Here is an 18,251-nt window from a genome sequence, read left to right as displayed (position 1 = left end):
TGTAAATTCGAAGTAAATCCATTTTAAATTTCCTTGAAGATTTTTACTTAACGTACCAAATATCCAGATCCAAAAAATGTGATTAAACGAAAGAATTCCCTACGATTAAATAGCCAATGCCGAGACGTCAAGGCTCTTGCGCGCTACTTCTTTGCAGACAGCGACCTCTGCTGGCTACTTGAGATTATCGCAGTGTTACCGCAGCTCTGCTCCCAGAGGCGGTTAAAAATAACTTCAGAATATTACTCAAATTAACAGTATTAATAGCATCAATGAACTTGCAAAGGAAAGCTGGTAAAACAACTGCTCACGTAAAGTTTATTAAAACAATTTAAACATTTTGGATTGAGCTAAAAAAATAATGGCATCAGCGACATACCAGAATGATAAAATTCTGGTATTTTATTTTAAACACGAATGTTTTAATTGCTGAAACTAACCTTTCATTTTAAATCAATTTACTGAAAAAGTGATCAGACGTGTACTTGAATTGTGACCCAAGAGAATGGATGCAGATACGCATCATCCTCTCTGCCATTTTCACACCTGATGAGCTGGTGGGTTGCCATGACGACTGTGTCCCAGGATTTTTAAAACAAAGAGAAGCAGGTAAAATATTGAGGTTCTTTCTTTAATCTTTTTCAAAGTGTGGCCCCGCAGCTCCGTGTGGTCGAGAGCAGACGACCCTGAAGTTCGTTCATTCGCACACATTCCTCACAAAAACCGACCTGAAGAAAAAAACCCTTAAAAGTAACGCTGTTGATTTTTAGAGAAAACTAAGAACATTTCAAGTTGATCAAAGTGATGTCTGTGTTCCCGTAGCTTCCTCAACGAACCCCGGATGGTGGAACACTCGTCCCTCCAAGCACACAGAGCTGCAGGAGGCGGGGACTTTTTGTGCCCAGGCTCCTGAGCGAAGCGGGAGGCTTCGCCGTCTGTCATGCAGCCGTTACGCAGTGATGAAAACACAAAACAATCCTTTAGTCCTCCGAGTTCTACATCCATGTCAGAAAGAAAAAGGCCGGATGTCGCCTCCTCATCGTCCTCCTCCTCCTCTGCTCGACCTGAAAGGCGAAGAGTGAGGGTCAGATTCTGACAGAGCAAGAAAGCGTTTTACTCGTACCCTTTGAACCTAAACTGCCCGGCAACACATGAACTGAATGAACCGGATCCTCCAGGTGGAGGGGCTTCTTCGGAGAAAGATCACAAACTCAATCTGTGATGGATGGACTCTTATGAACAGAACAAACGAAAAGCCCGTCTGTGATGGTTTCAGTTTTGTGAGAAAGAAAAAAAAACGGACATTTTTTTAAAAATAAAGTTTTAAGGCTGGTCGCACCAGTCACATTCACCTAGTTCAAACTAATGTTTGGATTTGCTTGCGACAGTCCGTGAGAACTGTGATGAACTTCTGAGCGGCGTTTATACGAACAATGCCATCGTCTTCAGGGTTTATATAAAATATGAATGACATTCTGCTCATTGACCTGCTGCATGAACGAACCCGCTGAGGCAGAGGAGGGTGGTGCGTTTGTCCACCAAGCAGAAGAAGAAAGAGAAGAGGGGATTTGCTTTCTCTCATCTAGTGCAAAATATGACATGCATCAACAATGGTGCAAAAAAGTATTGAGTCAGCCAGCAATTGTGCAAGTTGTGAGAGAGGACTGTAAGTTTCCTCATAGGTAAACCTCAACTGTGAGAGATAGAATGAGGAAAAGAAATCTAGAAAATCACATTGTCTGATTTTTAAAGAATTGATTTGTAAATGATGGTGGAAAACAAACTATCAAGATTTCTGGTTCTCACAGACTTCTTCTGTGAGAGGATCCTCTGTCCTCCACTCTTTATCTTTATTAATGAAACCAGTTTGAACTAGTTATCTAGATAAAAGACACCTGTCCTCAACCTGAAACAGTCACACTCCAAACTCCACTATGGCCAAGACCAAAGAGCTGTCTAAGGACACCAGAAACCAATTGTTGACCTGCACCAGGCTGGAAGACTGAATCTGCATTAGATAAGCAGCTCGGTGTAAAGAAATCAACTCACAATGAATGAAATAACAATGGAAGACGGACAAGACCACTGATAATCTCCCTCCATCTGGGGACCAAAGTAACAAAGGCTACCATCAGTAACACTACACCACCAGAGACTCAAACCCTGCAGGGCCAGACGTGTCCCCCTGCTAAAGCCAGTACATGTGCAGGCCCGTCTAAAGTTTGATAGAGAGCATTTGGAGGATCCAGAAGAGGATTGGGAGAATGTCCTATGGTCAGATGAAACCAAAATGAAACGTTTTGGTGAGAACTCTACTCGTCATATTTGAAGCAGAAAGAATGCTGAGTTGCATCTAAAGAACACCATACCTACTATAAAGCATGGGGGTGGAAACATCATGCTTTGGGGCTGTTTTTCAGCAAAGGGACCAGGATGACTGATCCCTGTAAAGGAAAGAATGAATGTATGTATTGTCAGATTCAGAAAACTTCCTTCCATCATCAAGAGCATAGAAGATGAAACATGGATGGGTCTTTCAGGATGACAATGATCCCAAACACACTGACCAGATAATGAAGGAGTGGCTTCATAAGAACCATTTCAAGATCCTGTAGTGCCTAGCCAGATCCCAACCCCATAAAAGTCTTTGGAAGGAGTTGACAATCTATTTTGTCCAGTGACAACCCCAAAACATCACTGCTCTAGAGGAGATCAGCATGGAGGAATGGGCCAAAATACCAGCAACACTTTGTGAAAACCTTGTGAAGACTTACAAAAAACATTTGACTCATTGACCAACAAAGGGCATTAAACAACTTATTCAGTTGAACTTTTGTTATTGACCAAATACTTATTTTCCACCATAATTTACAAACAAATTCTTTGAAAAACAAACAGACTGATTTTCTGGATCGTAGGTAAACCTCACAGTTGAGGTTTACCCATGATGAAAATGACAGGCCTCTTTCATTTTTTTTTAAGTGGGACAACTTACACAATTGGAGGCAGACAATACTTGTTTTGCCCCACTGTATTTGAGTTAAGATCTTTCCAGTCTTGCTTTATTTTTTCTCCCTCGTCCTCTCGCTCGGTTTATCAGTGTGACACAGACAGATGTCCTTTAACTTCTTCAGTTAAGTTTTCATCAACTTAAGTGTCTAAAAGACATTTCCACGAACAGAGTTGCTCCGTGATCACGTACTATAGTTGCTCAAAAGAAACTCAGGCTAAATGACGCGATTAGCACACGATTGCACCACAGGCGTCAAATTCCAGTTGCGGATGACGTCACCAGCAGGGGTGATATTCTGCAGCGACTGGGGCGATTCCGCTCCTATAGCTGTCTACGGCCACTGAGACGCCAGCGTTCACAAATGACTTTGAAGTATAAACCAGCCCTAAAGGAAGAAGAGGCAGATCTGCTCACATTTTCATTTTCTGTTATAAGAAACTTCCCACAAGAACAAGTTAAGAACACCAAAAATCCAGATTTCAATGTAGCGGCTCTTTATGCCCGGCTGACCGGCCTCCACGCTAACTGCTGGAGGGACTGCAGGCCTCAGAGGTGCTGCAGCTCTCCGTCTTCATTAATCCTAATGGAGATTAGGAAACTTGAACTTCAGATTTTATTTGAACTGTTTTTTTTTTTTTTGCTCTTTCAGATCTGACAGGATCAAACAGAACCATCTGCATGTGGACATTATTATCTAGAGGTATTTTTGGAGTGAGGGGGAGGAGCTTATGATGTCGGGTGGGGTTAGTCAGTGATCTGCTGAGTGCACAGGACTGACTGCTGGAGCTCTTTAGCTCTTGATCTGGTCCACTTTTTCGTCTTGAATGGGTTTTCCCTTCAGCTTGCGGTGGCTGGTCTTTGTGTGCAGTGCGGCTGCAGCTCGGTACCTTCTGCGGGTGTCACGGCTGCTCCTCGTTCCCGGCACTGGGCGTTCGGTTGCGGATTTGATTCCTCAGCTGTTCGATGAGTTCGGGGTTCTGCTGCTGCATCTGCTGAGCGAACTGCTGCCCTCTGCAACACAAACAGCGGTCAGCCCTGGCAAGCTCTCCCTCCAGCACAGACCTGAGTGTGGGTACGCACGCCTGGATTAGCCCCGACAGATCTCCTGCTGCAGGGGCTGTGGGGGGTGTGGGGGCTGCAATGCCACTGCCGCCGCCGCCGCCGCCACCACCGCCTCCTCCTCCTCCTACTCCTCCTACTCCACCTCCTCCACTGCCGCCTCCCAACCCGCCATAAGCTCCAGACATCATCCCGGACATCCTAAAGAACAAACAGGTCAGCCCATAAAAAAAAAACAAAGATGTTCATTGAAAAGTCATTTGAAAAATTAAAAAACTGAAGGAAAATTACATCAGTGAGTAAAACTTGAACAGCTTTTCATTCTTTGTTCCTGCTTTTTCTGCTTTCTTTAACCCGGTTCGTGATGACAAACTTTCATTTCCAAACGGTCTTCAACCACATCTGTCGAGTTTCGGGCTCTTCGGTGGTTCCGTGTGAGAGCGGCCGAGCATTTACTCACCTCTGACCAATAAAAGCTGCTAAACGCTTTAATGGCTGCTGCTAACTTTCTTTTTATTTGGCCTTTCGTTGTACATTTTCGCTTGTCTGCAGGAGAACGCTCGGGGGTGCGTTTGGTTCGGTCAGACACAGGAAGTGATCGTCTTCTGAACTGAATGACTGACACCTGAAAATCTCTCATTTTCTGAAATGCTGCATATGATTTCAGAAACCAGAAAGGATCACATTTCTTTCATGAAACCAATGAAAAAATAAGAAAAAAACTAACTTTGTTTTTAAGTTTGAACTAAAAGCAACCAAATAACTTTGGATTCAGTCGTTGACCTGGAGGCTTTTTTAGAGGTGTGTGTGCGCGATGGGAAAGTCCGGATCAAGTTCTTTTGGGCTCCAATCTGATTCCAAGTCATTTGATTCTGAGAATCTGCTGATTCAGAGACCTGATCCAGTACTTTTGGAATCCATTTGAAATTTAAACAGATCCCGGTTTTCCCCGACTTGTATTTTACGTATTGTATTTTTCTTCTTTTGTTATTTAACACTTAATCAGAGCACTTCTGGGAAGTAGATTTATCAATCAAGTAACAATAGAGAAACTATTAACTTAGTTTGGCGATTGTAGCTTTAGAATATTCAGAACTATTGAACATTTTTGATCAGATGTGATTCATATCTCCATTTAACTATTGACAGCTTGCTTTAAAAAATAATAAAATAAAAATTGCTGTTGTGGCAAGAATATGATGATGAATACTAATGGCTAACTTGTGTCAAAGTAACCATTTATTGGCTTTGGTTGTTTTTAAGATCTCTCTCTCTAGATATGTATATAAAAATGATATGCAGACTTCTAGTAGAGCATTTATTTGAAAGTGCTGATCATAATAAGACTCCGCTACGATTCTACTTCAGTCTTGCTTGAGAGCAGATCGGGACATCTAGATGGTGTCTAGAGCGCGTGTGTGTGTCAGTGTGTGAAAGACAAAGAGGAAGAACAGAGGAATGACCTCTTCATATCAAAGTTTAACGGCAAATAGCTGGCCGCCATGGAGGAAACTGTAGAGGGAAGAAAGAGTCAGACTTACAGTTGCTGAACCTGAGGGTTGCTCATCAGAGAGGACGCCTGCGGACAGGAAGTGACAAAAGCATGAGAGACGAGCAGCGGCGCTTCAACCTGCCGACGTCGCACCGATCTGCTCTCACCATGTTCATGAAGCCGGGGTTACTGAGAAGACCGGCCAGGTCCACCCCGCCCATACCTGCAGTCTGACACACAACACAGCTTCAGAACCAGACCCCCCCCCGGACGCCGGCCAAACGCCCCGCCTCCTTACCGGACTGGACGTCTCCATCTTCTCCTCTGCGATCTTCAGGTTGGTCTTGTAGGTGTCATTGTCTGGGTCCAACTCCAGCGCCTTCTTGTAGTAACCGACAGCTTCAGTGTGTTTGTTCAGGCTGGCAAGAGCCAAGCTGTAACACAAACACGCAAAGACACACAAACTCAGACACAGGAAACAGTCCCCCTCAGAGTCAACTCAGAACTATAAGTCTTTCATCTGGTGGGGAGGGAGGGGCTGTAGTCAAACCTGCACACAGAGCCGCTGAGACGCACAAGCACTTTTTTTTCTTCCTTAGTACGGGAAACATTTGATTTCTTAACGCCGTTAAAACACGTCAACACATTAAAAGTTTCACCCGAGTTACCAGCAGCGCGTTTGCACAGCCATTCAGATCACGCCATGAGCCAGACAGTGGTGGAGACAGAATCTGAGCCAAAATAACCATTTCAAAGGCCCCCGATCTCTGTCCCAATAACAAATATCGGCACCGATAATCGGTCGACGCCTAGTTAAAAGCCCTGTAACAGCTGCAGGCCCAAAGCTTTGCGCTGTATGACAGAGAGCCGCATTCTGGCTCCTCCTGAGCGGGAACATGAAGGGAAAAGCGGCAAAAGGGAAACATTTTTACACAGAAAAAGGACTATGACCCATGAATCAGGCAATATCACAAAGGTGACCCCCTAACCCGTCGCTTTCGTGGAACAAAACCCCCGAACTTAACTAGTTGGGATTTCAAAACTAGAACTTTTTTTTTGTGCAAACAAATAACCTCTTTTGCAGAGGATTTTTATTCCATTTTATCAACAAAAACAAACAAAGAAACTTTTTGTAACTACTTGAATGATATCGAATTATTTTTATGTAAAAAAAAAAAGGGTTTTAAAAGTGACTAAAAAAATCCAAATTATTGCCCCTGTAGTGGTAAAACCGTTAACCTCTTCATTCTGCCTCTTGCATCATTTTCACGCATGTAGTGGCACTCTCTCTGTTCGTCTTTCTCTTGTACCACCGTTTGAAGTCTGTCCAGCAACTGTTATTTGAAACGCGAGTGAGACGTGTTCTTCATCAACTGTTTATTCCAAAAAATAAATAAAATTACACGAACAATGATTATTTAAATTAACTATTAAATGAAAAAAGTGCATTTGGCTTCAAATAATAACTATTAAATGCAGGATTCCAGATGTTTTAAGGCTGAAAAACTCCTCACTACACACTGTAGTCAGACAGAAAGGAAGATTTTTACACTTTTCTATTTGTTTACTAATCTTTAAGGTTAAATCTTCAAGGAAAAATACGTCCAATATAATAAAATACAAAACAAAGATCTCATCTAGAAGATTTCTGTCGATATGGAAATCTATATGTATCTGGACAGGAGACTCGGTACAGAAGATTGATTGACAATCCTAGCACTGTTTAAAAACAAACATGTTAACTTGCTCTGAAAAGAATCGGAGAAACCGCTGGTGAACCGCCATACAGCGAGGGAACACTGTAGTTGACTAAAATATTGATGGGTCTGCAGTCTCACCCCATCCGCCCATAAGCTTTGCTGTAGTTGGGGTCGATGCCGATGGCCTGCTCACAGTCCTGCACGGCGCCGGCATAGTTCCCCAGTTTGCTGAACGCTGCCGCCCTGCAGGGAGAAACAACCTCCTTCAGGTCTGGACGGGGTTCTTCGTGAGCCTAGTGAACTTCTTTCATTCTAGTGTTGGTGGGGATCCGGCCTCACTCACCTGTTGCAGTAGTAGACGGCGTTCTGGGGGTTCAGGGCGATGGCCTTCGAGTAAAACTCCACGGCGGCGGCAAAGTTCTCCACCTTCATTTGGTCATTTCCTGCAGGAGATTGAACGTTATGACGTCTGGAGCAGTCCTGCATTGGGATGAGCTCACCATTCGTGTTAGAAGCAGCAGAAAAGGATGGAAATGAGCAGACGGGATTCTGCTGATCTTCCTGAGACAATCAGGTGGACGGTTTCTGAACTTCGCTTTAATGTCAGAGCAGAAAGACGCGGGTCTCAAACCATGATCGGAAACTTTTACAAGAACAAGCAATTCATGAAACCATTTTCTATATAAAGACATTAAAATGATTGTTCATTCATTTTCTATTCGGTTTTGTCCCTTTCGGGGTCACGGGCTGCTGGAGCCTATCCCGGCCCCTTGCGGGCGAAAGCAGGGGGCACCCTGAACAGGTCAACATTTGTTGCAGGGCCACAATCACACACACATGCACTCTCACATTCACACCCAAGGACAATCTAGAGCAGAGGTGGGCACTGAGGGCCGCATTCCTGCATGTTTTCCAGCATACCCTGCTTTGGCTGGACACACCTGAACCATGTAATCAGCCATGAGTAGGGCAAGACTATCTGGAAATCATGCAGACACACCGGCCCTCGAGGCCTGGAATTGCCCACCCCTGATCTAGAGTAACCAATGAACCTATGAAGCACGTTTCTGGACGTTGGGAGGAAGCCGCAGTCCCCGGAGAAAACCCACGCATCCACAGGGAGAACATGCAAACTCTACACAGAAAGGCCCCTCATGGATGTTCTGTCTCTGGTCCCCCAGCCGGGACTTGAACCAGGGACCTTCTTGCTGTAAGGGAAGGTGCAGCCTGATCAAGATAATATTTACATTAAATATTGATACTTAAAAGTCCTGTTCATCTCACTAAATCTGTCCGTCCATGTGAAACGTTTAGACAGTACTGTGTTTGCTGGTCTGATCATCTGTTAAGTGGTTGAATTCTTTTTTTTTTCTTAGTTTATTCTGTTCTATGGATGCCTGAGTCCAGCTTTTAAATGTATGTTTGTGCATTTTTCAATCTTTTTGTGCTCCTTCTTTGTTGGCTGTAGTTCAGGAACTTGAGCTAAAACACTGAGGTTTCTGAAGGTTGACTGGGCTGCAGCTGATCAGCTGATCAGCTGTTCACATCTATGCAGTCTGAGCCCAAATGACGGGAGGATCTCTAAACTCACCGTCACTTTTCAGCCGCTCGGCCTCCGCCCTCTGCTCCTCCGTCGGGGAGCTGGTCCTGGAATTGTTGTTTACCTGGGACTGAGCCGGAAACTGTCAGAGGAAGCAGACACCACGTCCCGTCAGACAACATGTCACTGTGGAGATTTCAGCAGTCCAAACTTTCTGAAGCACAGCAGTGATTCCGACGCTCAGTCACCAACAAAGATCCTTTGGGCTCAGAACTGGGAGTGTTCAAGAAGGTTACGGAACAAATTATTAATATCCAGGATACACGCAAGAATGAGGACAGAAAGAACATTTTTAGATTAGGGATCAGCAATAAACTGCTACCGGCTGGTATTCACACCAAAAGCTGATCATCTGAAAGTCTCAGCGGAAACAAATAGCAGAGACTATAGAAAACAACTCATTCTTTAATGCAGAAGCTCGGGACAGAAATGTGTGGTTTGCCTTCAAAGACCCACACTGATAAAAAAAATAAAAATGTTTTTGGTGATTTCAAAATGTTCGTGTAGCATGTTTCTGAGGATAATCAAGAAAATTAGGCTTCAAATTGCATTTCCTATTCAAATCCTTGTGAATCAGGAGCAGACAAATAAAAAAAAGCCATTTGAAAAAGAGATGTTTTGTGGTGTAGATAATACTCTGAGCGGGCCACAAGCTCCCTGCGCCGCTCCACTTAGAGACAAATGGATCCACGTCCGTCTTTGTTTTCCTCGTCTAAGCTGGAGTCTGGATCAAAAGCTGGATAGCTCCAATATTGCTCGCCATTTATGTTGCACCGCTACTGTTAAGTTGGGGGAGTGAGGGGCTGTAAGCTAGTGGGAGAGAGTGTAAACAAAGCGCCACTCTCTCTGCAGCAACGGACCAACCCACAGCTTAAGTCCTGCTGCTCTGCAGAAACTATGTCCTAGAAAACGACAGGTTTTTCTGATTTGGGTTAAAACCAAATAGAGATAAATAAAGATAACCAGAGTGGGACTTTTAGAAACTGGGCATCTTATTTGGCTGGGTAGCTCGGTTGGTAAGGTGAACAACTGGCATGCAGGAAACCAGTTCGATTCCTGGGGGGGGGGGAATGAACAATTATGTCAAGCAATGTTAATGGGGCAAATGTTAATTGTGAGCAATTAACATCACCCAGTGAGGGCCCTTGGACCAGCTCAGTGGCCTTGTGGTTAGAGTGTCAGCCCTGTAACTGAACGTTCATGAGTTCAAACCCAGGCTCACCAATGCCTCCCTGCGTGACACTCAGCATTAAGGGGTTGGATTGGGGAGTTAAACCACCATTTGACCCATCCCCTGTGTCTGCTACTCACCGCCCCCACAGGGGATGGGTCAAATGTGGAGAACAAACGTCCCCATTGTGGGATAAATAGTCAACTTTTATTTATTTGGTTTTTTAATTCTGGGATTTAATAGAAATAACTTTCTGGTCACAGAAAAGCAACAGGAGCAATTACACATAGAAAGCACCATATGAAATATGTGCCCTGACTTAAAAACAAGTTCTGGATATGAACCAAAGTCCAGTATGAAGTGTCAGCAATAAAGACCGAGTACCTGTGCCGTGGCGCTGGCGAAGATCTCTGGTAACGTCACGGGCACGGCGAGGCTCTGGTCATCCGTGGAAACGTCAAACGCCGTCTCCAAACACTGAACGGCAACTGCAGAGGGACCCAAAGCCATGAGAAGGCAGCTCACACAGAGACATTGAACTCTGATCAAACCAAAGACACTTTAGTTCAAAACGCCACAGAAAACCTTAGCAGAGTAACCATCACAGCCCAGAGGATGCTGGGTAAAAAGATCAAGCAGAAGAATCACAGCCGAGGCTGGAGGAGGCCGGTCCACAGACCAAAAGCCTTCTCTGCATTACAACTCACTTCACACAATAAAGCTTAAATGTTTCCCCTTTTTAAATTGGCAGATTTGTTTGCTTATTTGAAGTGAAAGTAAATGAGTTTAAGAAGGTCTTTCAGGTTCAGTAGGAACGTTCTGTTAGTAATGTGTGTTTTGGTTTTTATGCGCCGTTCATCAAAAAGCAGAATCAAATGCCAAAAGGTGAATCCTTTTTAAGATTCGTCTCATTTCTTGTTGATGTGTTGATTTGAGTCGTCTTGTTTCATTGCATTTTATTTTGTCTTCTTCTGTTCCTAAAAACATCTCGTTTGGGTGAAACAGCCCCGTCAATAATCTGTTTCAATCTGTGCAGTTTATTTCTAAATAAAGTGATTTTTTAGTTTTGTTTTTCAGTGTTTGTGTGTTTTTTCACAATGAGACGGTCTAATGCTGGCTTCTCCTTTCTCATAAGATCGTCTGGTGTTTTAGGACAGTTACGGCACTGCGTCCCTTTGGACCCATCCAATGACGGCTCAGAGCTGCTCGCTCCGGTCCGTCACCATTCAAACTGCAGCGTAAAACCCTGAGATCCTGGCTGGTGTGGCAGAGCTGCAGGAATCACCTTCCAAACTCTCCTGAGCGTCCGAGGACAAACCGCCGGACTGCAGCTGATCGTGGAGGAACTGGATGATGGAGTAGGCGAGACGCTTGTTGTCTGTCATGGTGGTGGAGGCTCAGACGTCCCAGCGCTCGATGAGGGAGACGCACTCCTGCAACAGAGGAGATCAGCAACAGCCAGTCAGTCACCTGACACCACCCGCCTGATTTACTACACCTGTTGTGCCGAAAGACTTGGTTTCACGCATGAGAGATGTGACTTCTGCTGGGCAAACTTCCAGCTCAGAATATGCACTGATATCATTTTTTTAAAGAGGTGACAGAAAGTATGTTTGAGCTAAACTGGGCACAAATCCTCTCTTTTTGCTGACAGTTAGTTGACTGTAAAGGAAAACTGGACTGAGAGACCCCCTCCCCCCTGGCATCCCAAACAGGAAGTACCCACTGGTTCCAAAGAAGACTATTACAGAGAATTAAACAGCTGTTAGTCATTCTATTTGTCAGAATAACCATGTTCTTGATAATCCTACTTTTCCCCCCCATTACATTTTTTTCTGTAATGAAAGTTGAAACCAATCAGATGCTTCCGTAAAGGTATGTGGTCTCACGTCCAACGTTCAAAATGGGGGAGTAACGATTTATTTTAACAATGATTTGAATCATATCATGTATTTGTGGTTGATATTGGTTGATTTTGAACGATCTGATTCACTGATCTAAAATGGATTCAGAACATCTTTATCCAAACTTCCAGCAGTGAGACTCAGACAGAAATTCCTGCTACTGAACAGTGAAGTTTTCCAGATTCTTGGATTTCTTCAAGATCATTAAGTGTAAATGAAATCTGTGTCCAAACAAACCAGTAAACTAGAATGAATGTTAAATCCATTCACATTTGAGTTTCCTAAAGTTCAGCCCACTGTTGTTTTTCCACATCCAAATGATCCAAAGGGAACATTCTTAGAACATTCTAGAACACTGGATGGTCACATGACTTTATAAATTCAAAAGTTTTCACACATTGGACTGGAATGATGGACAGATCCGTTTTGGCTGACATCACATGTGTGTTGTCCACTGATGCCCTTGTTCATTTTCATTATACAGTCAAATAAACCTACCATGTCTCAATCTCAATGGCATTTTCCATTTTCAATTCGATTGATCTGATTTTGAAAGGATTTAATATTGGTTTAGGTCAGTTTGATTCGATTAACAGCTTGCCTCAGAAAGATCCACCTGGTTGAATCTTAGGAACATAAATCATTGATTAATTGTTACACCCCTAGTTTATAGTAATTAAAAATAAGCTGCGAAATTAACAAACTTGTCACACGTTGGAAATGTTATTTACTCTTTAAATATTAGGAAACTACAAATTACGTTTATATTCAAAATGTTCCTAGATTTGAAATAGTTTTTATTTTTAACACCTTGCTTAAGTAGAGCCAATCGTAAACTTCCAGCGTTCAGCTTTTTGGCTTTAAACCTTGTATTTCTTCAATTTAGCTTATTTTTTGTTAAGCACTTATTTACCCCCCCCCCCCCCCCCCCTGCAAAAAAGCAACAAAACCCCCAAAGCTTTTGTTGTTATTCAATAAAGTATCACTTTTCGATTGCTTGGTACGTTTAATAACTTTTGGGTCTTTACTGGAGCTAACTTACTTAGCATATTCTTTGGTTTAAACCAGCAGCTTTCGCCGTAATTTTCAGGTATTTACATTTATGTTTAACGTTTGGGGTTACAGACTGGACCGAGTATGGAATCATATGAAAACAAAACATTGCGGAGTCACACTCTGAATGTTAGCTTTCCTTTAGCCACAGCAGGAGAACATTCTAGCAGCTCAGTTCTGGTATCTTTTAACTCGGTTCTGATTTGTAAAGCAGTTCGGTGTTAATGGTCCAGACAGCCAACAGATTTACTCAGATCAATGAGTGAACCTTGTTTGTGTTCAAATAAGTTTGATGTAAACTCGATCGAGCTTTTATTTAGCTTGGCTAATTTTTAGCCTGCTAACACATCCGAGCTTTAGATCTAAACGGGCCGCACCGTTCTGACCGTAAACCAAAGCGATGAACCGCGTTAGTGTGACATGGTCCGGAATCAAAACCGGGTCTTCGTTTAGTATAGTTTGCTCTAGGAGCGGACCGGGGTTGCGCATGAAGTCACTGAAGCTTGGTGTCTGTGGCGTGACGTGTTCTCATCCTGAAGATCGCGGAGACAGAAGACTGACTTTAGGATCCCAGTTTATCCACAACTGCATGAATCCGCCCTGATGGTGAATCTGGGGTGAAAACACGAGGAAGCGCCTACCTGCTGTGTCTGGACTTCAGATGGAGATTATCCAGGTAAGAATCTAGATTGACCTAAGAGTTACTTCTTCTTCCTTCTTCTTCTTGAAGAGCTTTAGCCAGTAGGCAGGGGGACTTTCTGACGTCTAACTGCCACCTTCTGGATTGGAGTGTCAACAACAGCGACCATGCTAATAAGGCCCTATGAAAAAATACAGGACAAGTCCATCTTGAGAACCCGCAAACCCCACACAGAAAGGTCCAAGTTGGGAATCGAACCAGGGATGACTCACATTATACACTTATTTGTACAGTGGGGCGAAAAGTATTTAGTTACCTACCGATTGACCTCATTGACCTCCTGCCTAGGGTATCCTGATGCCACGTGTATTGATGGACACCCTTGTGCTCAAACATGGTGTTCGTAATGGACAAACTATGACGAGCACAGTAGTCCAACAACAAAACAACCCCTCTCGAACGACTGAATTTCAGAGCCCAGGGTATGTGTGGAGGTGAGCCCGACTATATCTAGCCGGTACCTCTCAACCTCTTGCACAAGCTGAGGCTCCTTCCATCCCAGAGAGGTGATGTTCCATGTCCCAAAAGCCAAGTTCCATGACCGGGGTTTGGGCCGCCGAGGCACCCGCCTTTGACTGCCACCCAAACCACATTGTGTTCCACGTGTGTTCTCCTACAGGTGGTGGGCCCATGGGAGGGTGGTCCCACGTCACTCCTTTGGGCAGGGCCCGACCGGAGCCTGTCTCCAGAGTGGGGCCCTGGTGACACCAATCCAAGCAACGTAACTGATTCCTTGTTTTTTCTTCTCAAAAGAGGATTCTAAACCGTTCTTTGTCTGACTCGTCACCCAGGACTTGTCTGCCAAGGGAGACCCTACCAGGGGCTTAAGCCCCTGGGAGCTTCGCTCCTGGGATCACTCGGGCTCTAACTGCCCCACCACGTTAAGGTGGCGGTTCACGGAGGAGAGTTGTTTTTGATTAATAAACATTAATATCTTCCTATCTGTGGCCCATAAGATTTTGAAGTAATAGGGCAAAAGTTTTTTCTTGTTTTTTACCCCAATTCTTTTTTAATACCCCGACCCCCCGTCCCCTTTTTTAAATTTTACTTTGAAAAAAAGTTAAAATACTTTAACATCAATACCCTCTTGTCAGGTGTGGGAACTGAAGCACTCAGGAAACCCACACAACCCATCAAAAATGAGACTGTAGCTGACTTTCACATTAGTGTGTTATCTCTCTTTTTTTGACCAGGTTTTGAAGTAAGAGGAAGTAAAATTAAAAGCACTTTGTTACGTTTTCTTTTAAAATTTTTAATGTATTATTTTTACTTTTGTCAAACAATAAAATAAAACACAATAATACAGCCTCTAACATTGTAAGTAAATCCCAAATGAAATATTGCTAAAAAATAGAATTCATCTTGTCCTACAGCTATCCTAGTTTTCCCTTTTATTTCTCTAAATAAAATATAGCTAAAAAAATATCAGTTTGTCCTACAAGGTTTTTCCTTTCCCCCCTTAATAAAATATAGCTAAAAATAAATTTCAGCCTCATGCTGAAATTCATGCATCCTAATTTTTTATAAGACTAAAAAAAACTTTTTCTTTTTTTGTACCCCTGTATCTAAAAATACCTTTTCCTTATTTTCTAGTGGAGCGCCAAAGCTTTTGTCTTGCAGGTTTAAAACCTCCATCTGGCGCTCCTTTGATTCCTACTAATTTAAAGCCCCTCATGTTCCATTTTGGACCAGTGTGTTTTTCTCTTCAATTAGTCTTACGGTTTCTTGTTTAAGCAAACCCAAATGTTCTTCTTGCTTTTCATATTGAAGAACAAAATCTCTGCTTTTGTTTCGCCGCTTTCTTAAAAAGGAAACCTGAGTTTCAAGCTCCTGCTTGTGGAGTTCTAAGTCCCATTTTTCCTCTAACATTGCCCGATAGCTTAGCCTCATCTCTTCTTCCTCCTGTTCGTGTTTCTGCAGATCTTTGAACTCCTCCTGGAAACGGTCTGTTTGCTGTGTGAGAGTCTGCACCTGAGCCTTCAAGTCTTTGACTTTGTTCTGGTGAGAGTCGGTTGTTTTCTTTGCAGTCAGACGTTCCTTGGTTGCAGCAGGAAGATTGTCTCGTCCATTTTGGTCTTGCAGCGCTGAAACCTCCATGCTGAGCTCCAAGTTCTTTTTCGGCACCATCTCAGTTTCTTCTTCGATTCCTTCAGATTCTGAATCGGGCTCTTGTAGAATTTGGAGCATTTCTGTCTCTCTGGCCTTTTGTATTTCAAGGTTTTCTGTTTTCTTTTTCAATGAAACCAAAAGGTCCTTCTGCTGCTTGTAACGGGTTTCCAGTTCTGCTGCCTTTTTCAGCTCCTGTTTCAAAGCTAAAATTTGCTTTTCCTGCTGTTTTGCCAGGTCTTCCAGAAAGGACTTTTCTTGTGCTATTCTGCTGAAGTCTTGTTTCATGTCATTGTATTTCTGTAAATGACTTTGGTGTTCGTTTAGCTCCTTCTGAAGAGCTCCGTTGCGCCTTTCCAGAGTTGGGATCTCCTGCATCATGTCTTGGATTGTCTTCTCCAAGGAGGCATTTTCTGCTTTCAGAGACTCATTTGTCTTTTTTGCCTTTTTCAGATGATCCTTCATTTCTTCTACACGTTTAAAATCCTTCGTGAGCGCTTCAACATGCTGGTTCAGAGCTTTCCCTGTCTGGATCAGCTTGCTAGTCTCTGCTTTGACATAATTTAGTTCAGACTCCAATGCAGGTTCCTGTAGAAGCATTTCGCTCAGATGGACTTTTTCTTCCTCGAGGTTGGTTATTTTCTTTCGCTGTGCTTCCATTACATCCAAGTGTTCGTTGTAGTCAACAACCACGTGATGCAAATGTTCTCTCTGCTTTTTCAGATGTGAAACTTCCTCTTCTAGCATCCTCCTCTCCTCTTCCATTTGGGACTTTTGTTGGAAAATAGAATGAAGATCAGCTTGAAGCTCTTTTAGTTTCTTTAATTGTTTCTCCAGATCTCTGATATCCTTTTGATATGTTGAAATTTCCTGTTTTGGAATCTGGATCTGAGCCTTCAGCTGTTTGATCTGTTCTTTGAGAAGGCCACATTCTTTCTTTGCATTTGAATGTTCCTCCTTTGCAGCAGTCATCCTTTCATCCGCATTAACCGGATTGGAAATTTGCTGTTGCAGGTTTGCAAGCTCTTGTTGAAGGCTGACGTTTGTTTTCTCCAAGACCTCCGTTTTTACCTTTATTTGATCAAGTTCAGCCCTCACAATTTCTGGATCTTGAAGAAAATCTCCCAGCGCTCTTCTTTCTTTTTTGAGGCTTTTTGTTTTTGTTTGAAGGGATTCCAGAGCCTCTAGTTGATCGTTGTACTGAAGAGTCAGCTGACGTGTTTCCTCCTGCCGCTGCTTCCTATCTGAAATCTCTTTTTCCAACTGAATCTTTAAAGCTTCCAACTGGGAGGTTTCTTCAATGATTTGGGGAAAGTCTTTTACCAGCTCTTCTTGTTGCTGAATTTGTTTTTGCATGTCCTGAAGGTTTTGCCTAAGGGCATCGGTTTGTTGTTTTAAAGTCTGGAAGTGGTTGACTTTGTCTTTCAAACCAAGCCTCTGCTCCTCTTTGTGGGCAGTCTCCTTCAGATTCTTCAGCGTGGACTGCAGAGTTACGCTCTCCTCTTCCAAAGCTTTTCTTTCTGACTTTACGTTAGAAAGATTTTGTTTCAGTTCATCAATTTGTTGAAGTTGGAACTGAAGCGCTGCAATCTCTTGTACCTTGTCTCTGTTACCCTTAGTGATGTCAGCTATTCTCGTCCTCTCTAGGTCATACATTTCTTTCACGTCCGTCTGCTTTTGGATGTCTTTTCTCAGACACTCTACCTGCTTTACTAGTTTTTTGTTTTCCCCTAAAGCAGCTTTCAAGGTTTCTTTCCAACCTTTCCCATTTTGCAGACTCTTGGAGAGTTCTTCCACGTGCCTGGTCAAAGTGGCATTTTGCTTTAGAATTGCCTCAGTAACCTGGTCTACATCCTGGATAGAACCACTGCTGGCTTCCATTTGCGCACAATCTTCTCTGTCAGAAATTTTCAATGTGATTTCTTATCTCCAAATCTCAAACAGTGGATCCACAATCCTGATACCTTCCCTGCTTGCTTCACTGCTGTGTGTACTTATGGAAAATCTCAATGCAGTCAATGATGTCACATGATGTCACGTTAAGTCATCCTCCTAGCTCTGATGACTACTGTTGTCATCAGGTGTGTGAATTTGACCATACACCCATCTGATGACTTTATATGACATCATCATTGACATCATCAGTCGTCATAAAGGATATATAAAAAAACAACAAGGACAATTTCTTCTTGTGAATAAAAATGACGCGGATTTATTGCCGCTTGGTGGCGCTCATGCGCCGTTGAGTTGATCAACTGCCTGATAGAACGGTGGAGAATGAGCTGACAGTGTTAGCAGTGTATTTGTTACTGTGCGTGACTGAGAGTGTGTTGATGGGAAGAGGGGTGGCGCTGCTGCCGCCATGACTTCGGTTTAGTCTCTGAGAGACTTTATCAGCGACAGACTAACGGCCGCTGCTGAAGAAATACTGAGGACGTGTTTTGAGAAAACCC

At 43.2% G+C, this 18,251-nt stretch overlaps 2 protein-coding genes across 4 annotated transcripts; both read right to left on the bottom strand.

Moving 5' to 3' along the window:
- Nucleotides 1-610: 610 nt before the first annotated feature.
- sgta (small glutamine rich tetratricopeptide repeat co-chaperone alpha) lies at nt 611-13,778 on the bottom strand. 3 transcript variants are annotated; one of them, XM_023954034.2, is made up of 12 exons: nt 13,634-13,778; nt 11,321-11,468; nt 10,420-10,523; nt 8,856-8,946; nt 7,608-7,707; nt 7,403-7,507; nt 5,863-5,998; nt 5,732-5,794; nt 5,614-5,651; nt 4,094-4,273; nt 3,901-4,024; nt 611-1,064 (listed from the first exon to the last, which is right to left on the bottom strand). In XM_023954034.2, the coding sequence occupies exons 2-11, from the start codon at nt 11,418-11,420 to the stop codon at nt 3,913-3,915; spliced, it is 1,029 nt and encodes a 342-aa protein (XP_023809802.1). In that variant the 5' UTR covers nt 11,421-11,468; nt 13,634-13,778; the 3' UTR covers nt 611-1,064; nt 3,901-3,912. The 3 variants fall into 3 exon arrangements, with proteins under 3 accessions (XP_023809802.1, XP_023809803.1, XP_078802618.1); XM_023954035.2 differs by lacking the exon at nt 13,634-13,778 and adding an exon at nt 13,370-13,550; XM_078946492.1 differs by lacking the exon at nt 13,634-13,778 and adding an exon at nt 13,469-13,522.
- A 1,141-nt stretch (nt 13,779-14,919) lies between these two features.
- On the bottom strand, nt 14,920-17,822 carry LOC110014848 (uncharacterized). The gene has a single exon (XM_020701958.3). It carries the CDS (start codon nt 17,677-17,679, stop codon nt 15,364-15,366), a length of 2,316 nt encoding a protein of 771 aa, XP_020557617.1. The 5' UTR covers nt 17,680-17,822; the 3' UTR covers nt 14,920-15,363.
- Between the last annotated feature and the right edge of the window lie 429 nt (nt 17,823-18,251).

This window comes from Oryzias latipes, chromosome 4 (genome assembly GCF_053564925.1).
Source record: "Oryzias latipes strain Hd-rR chromosome 4, Olatipes_Hd-rR_3.1".
NCBI lineage: Eukaryota > Metazoa > Chordata > Actinopteri > Beloniformes > Adrianichthyidae > Oryzias > Oryzias latipes.
This window is presented reverse-complemented; position numbering and strand designations above follow the sequence as displayed.

Excerpts from the sequence above, each read along its gene's own strand:
- LOC110014848 (XM_020701958.3), bottom strand. The coding sequence starts at position 17,679 with ATGGAAGCCAGCAGTGGTTCTATCCAGGATGTAGACCAGGTTACTGAG.
- sgta (XM_023954034.2), bottom strand. The coding sequence starts at position 11,420 with ATGACAGACAACAAGCGTCTCGCCTACTCCATCATCCAGTTCCTCCAC. Across the intron at positions 5,795-5,862 it reads AGATGGAGACGTCCAGTCCG|ACTGCAGGTATGGGCGGGGT; the intron begins GTAAGGAGGCGG and ends GTTGTGTGTCAG. Across the intron at positions 5,652-5,731 it reads ACCCCGGCTTCATGAACATG|GCGTCCTCTCTGATGAGCAA; the intron begins GTGAGAGCAGAT and ends TCCTGTCCGCAG.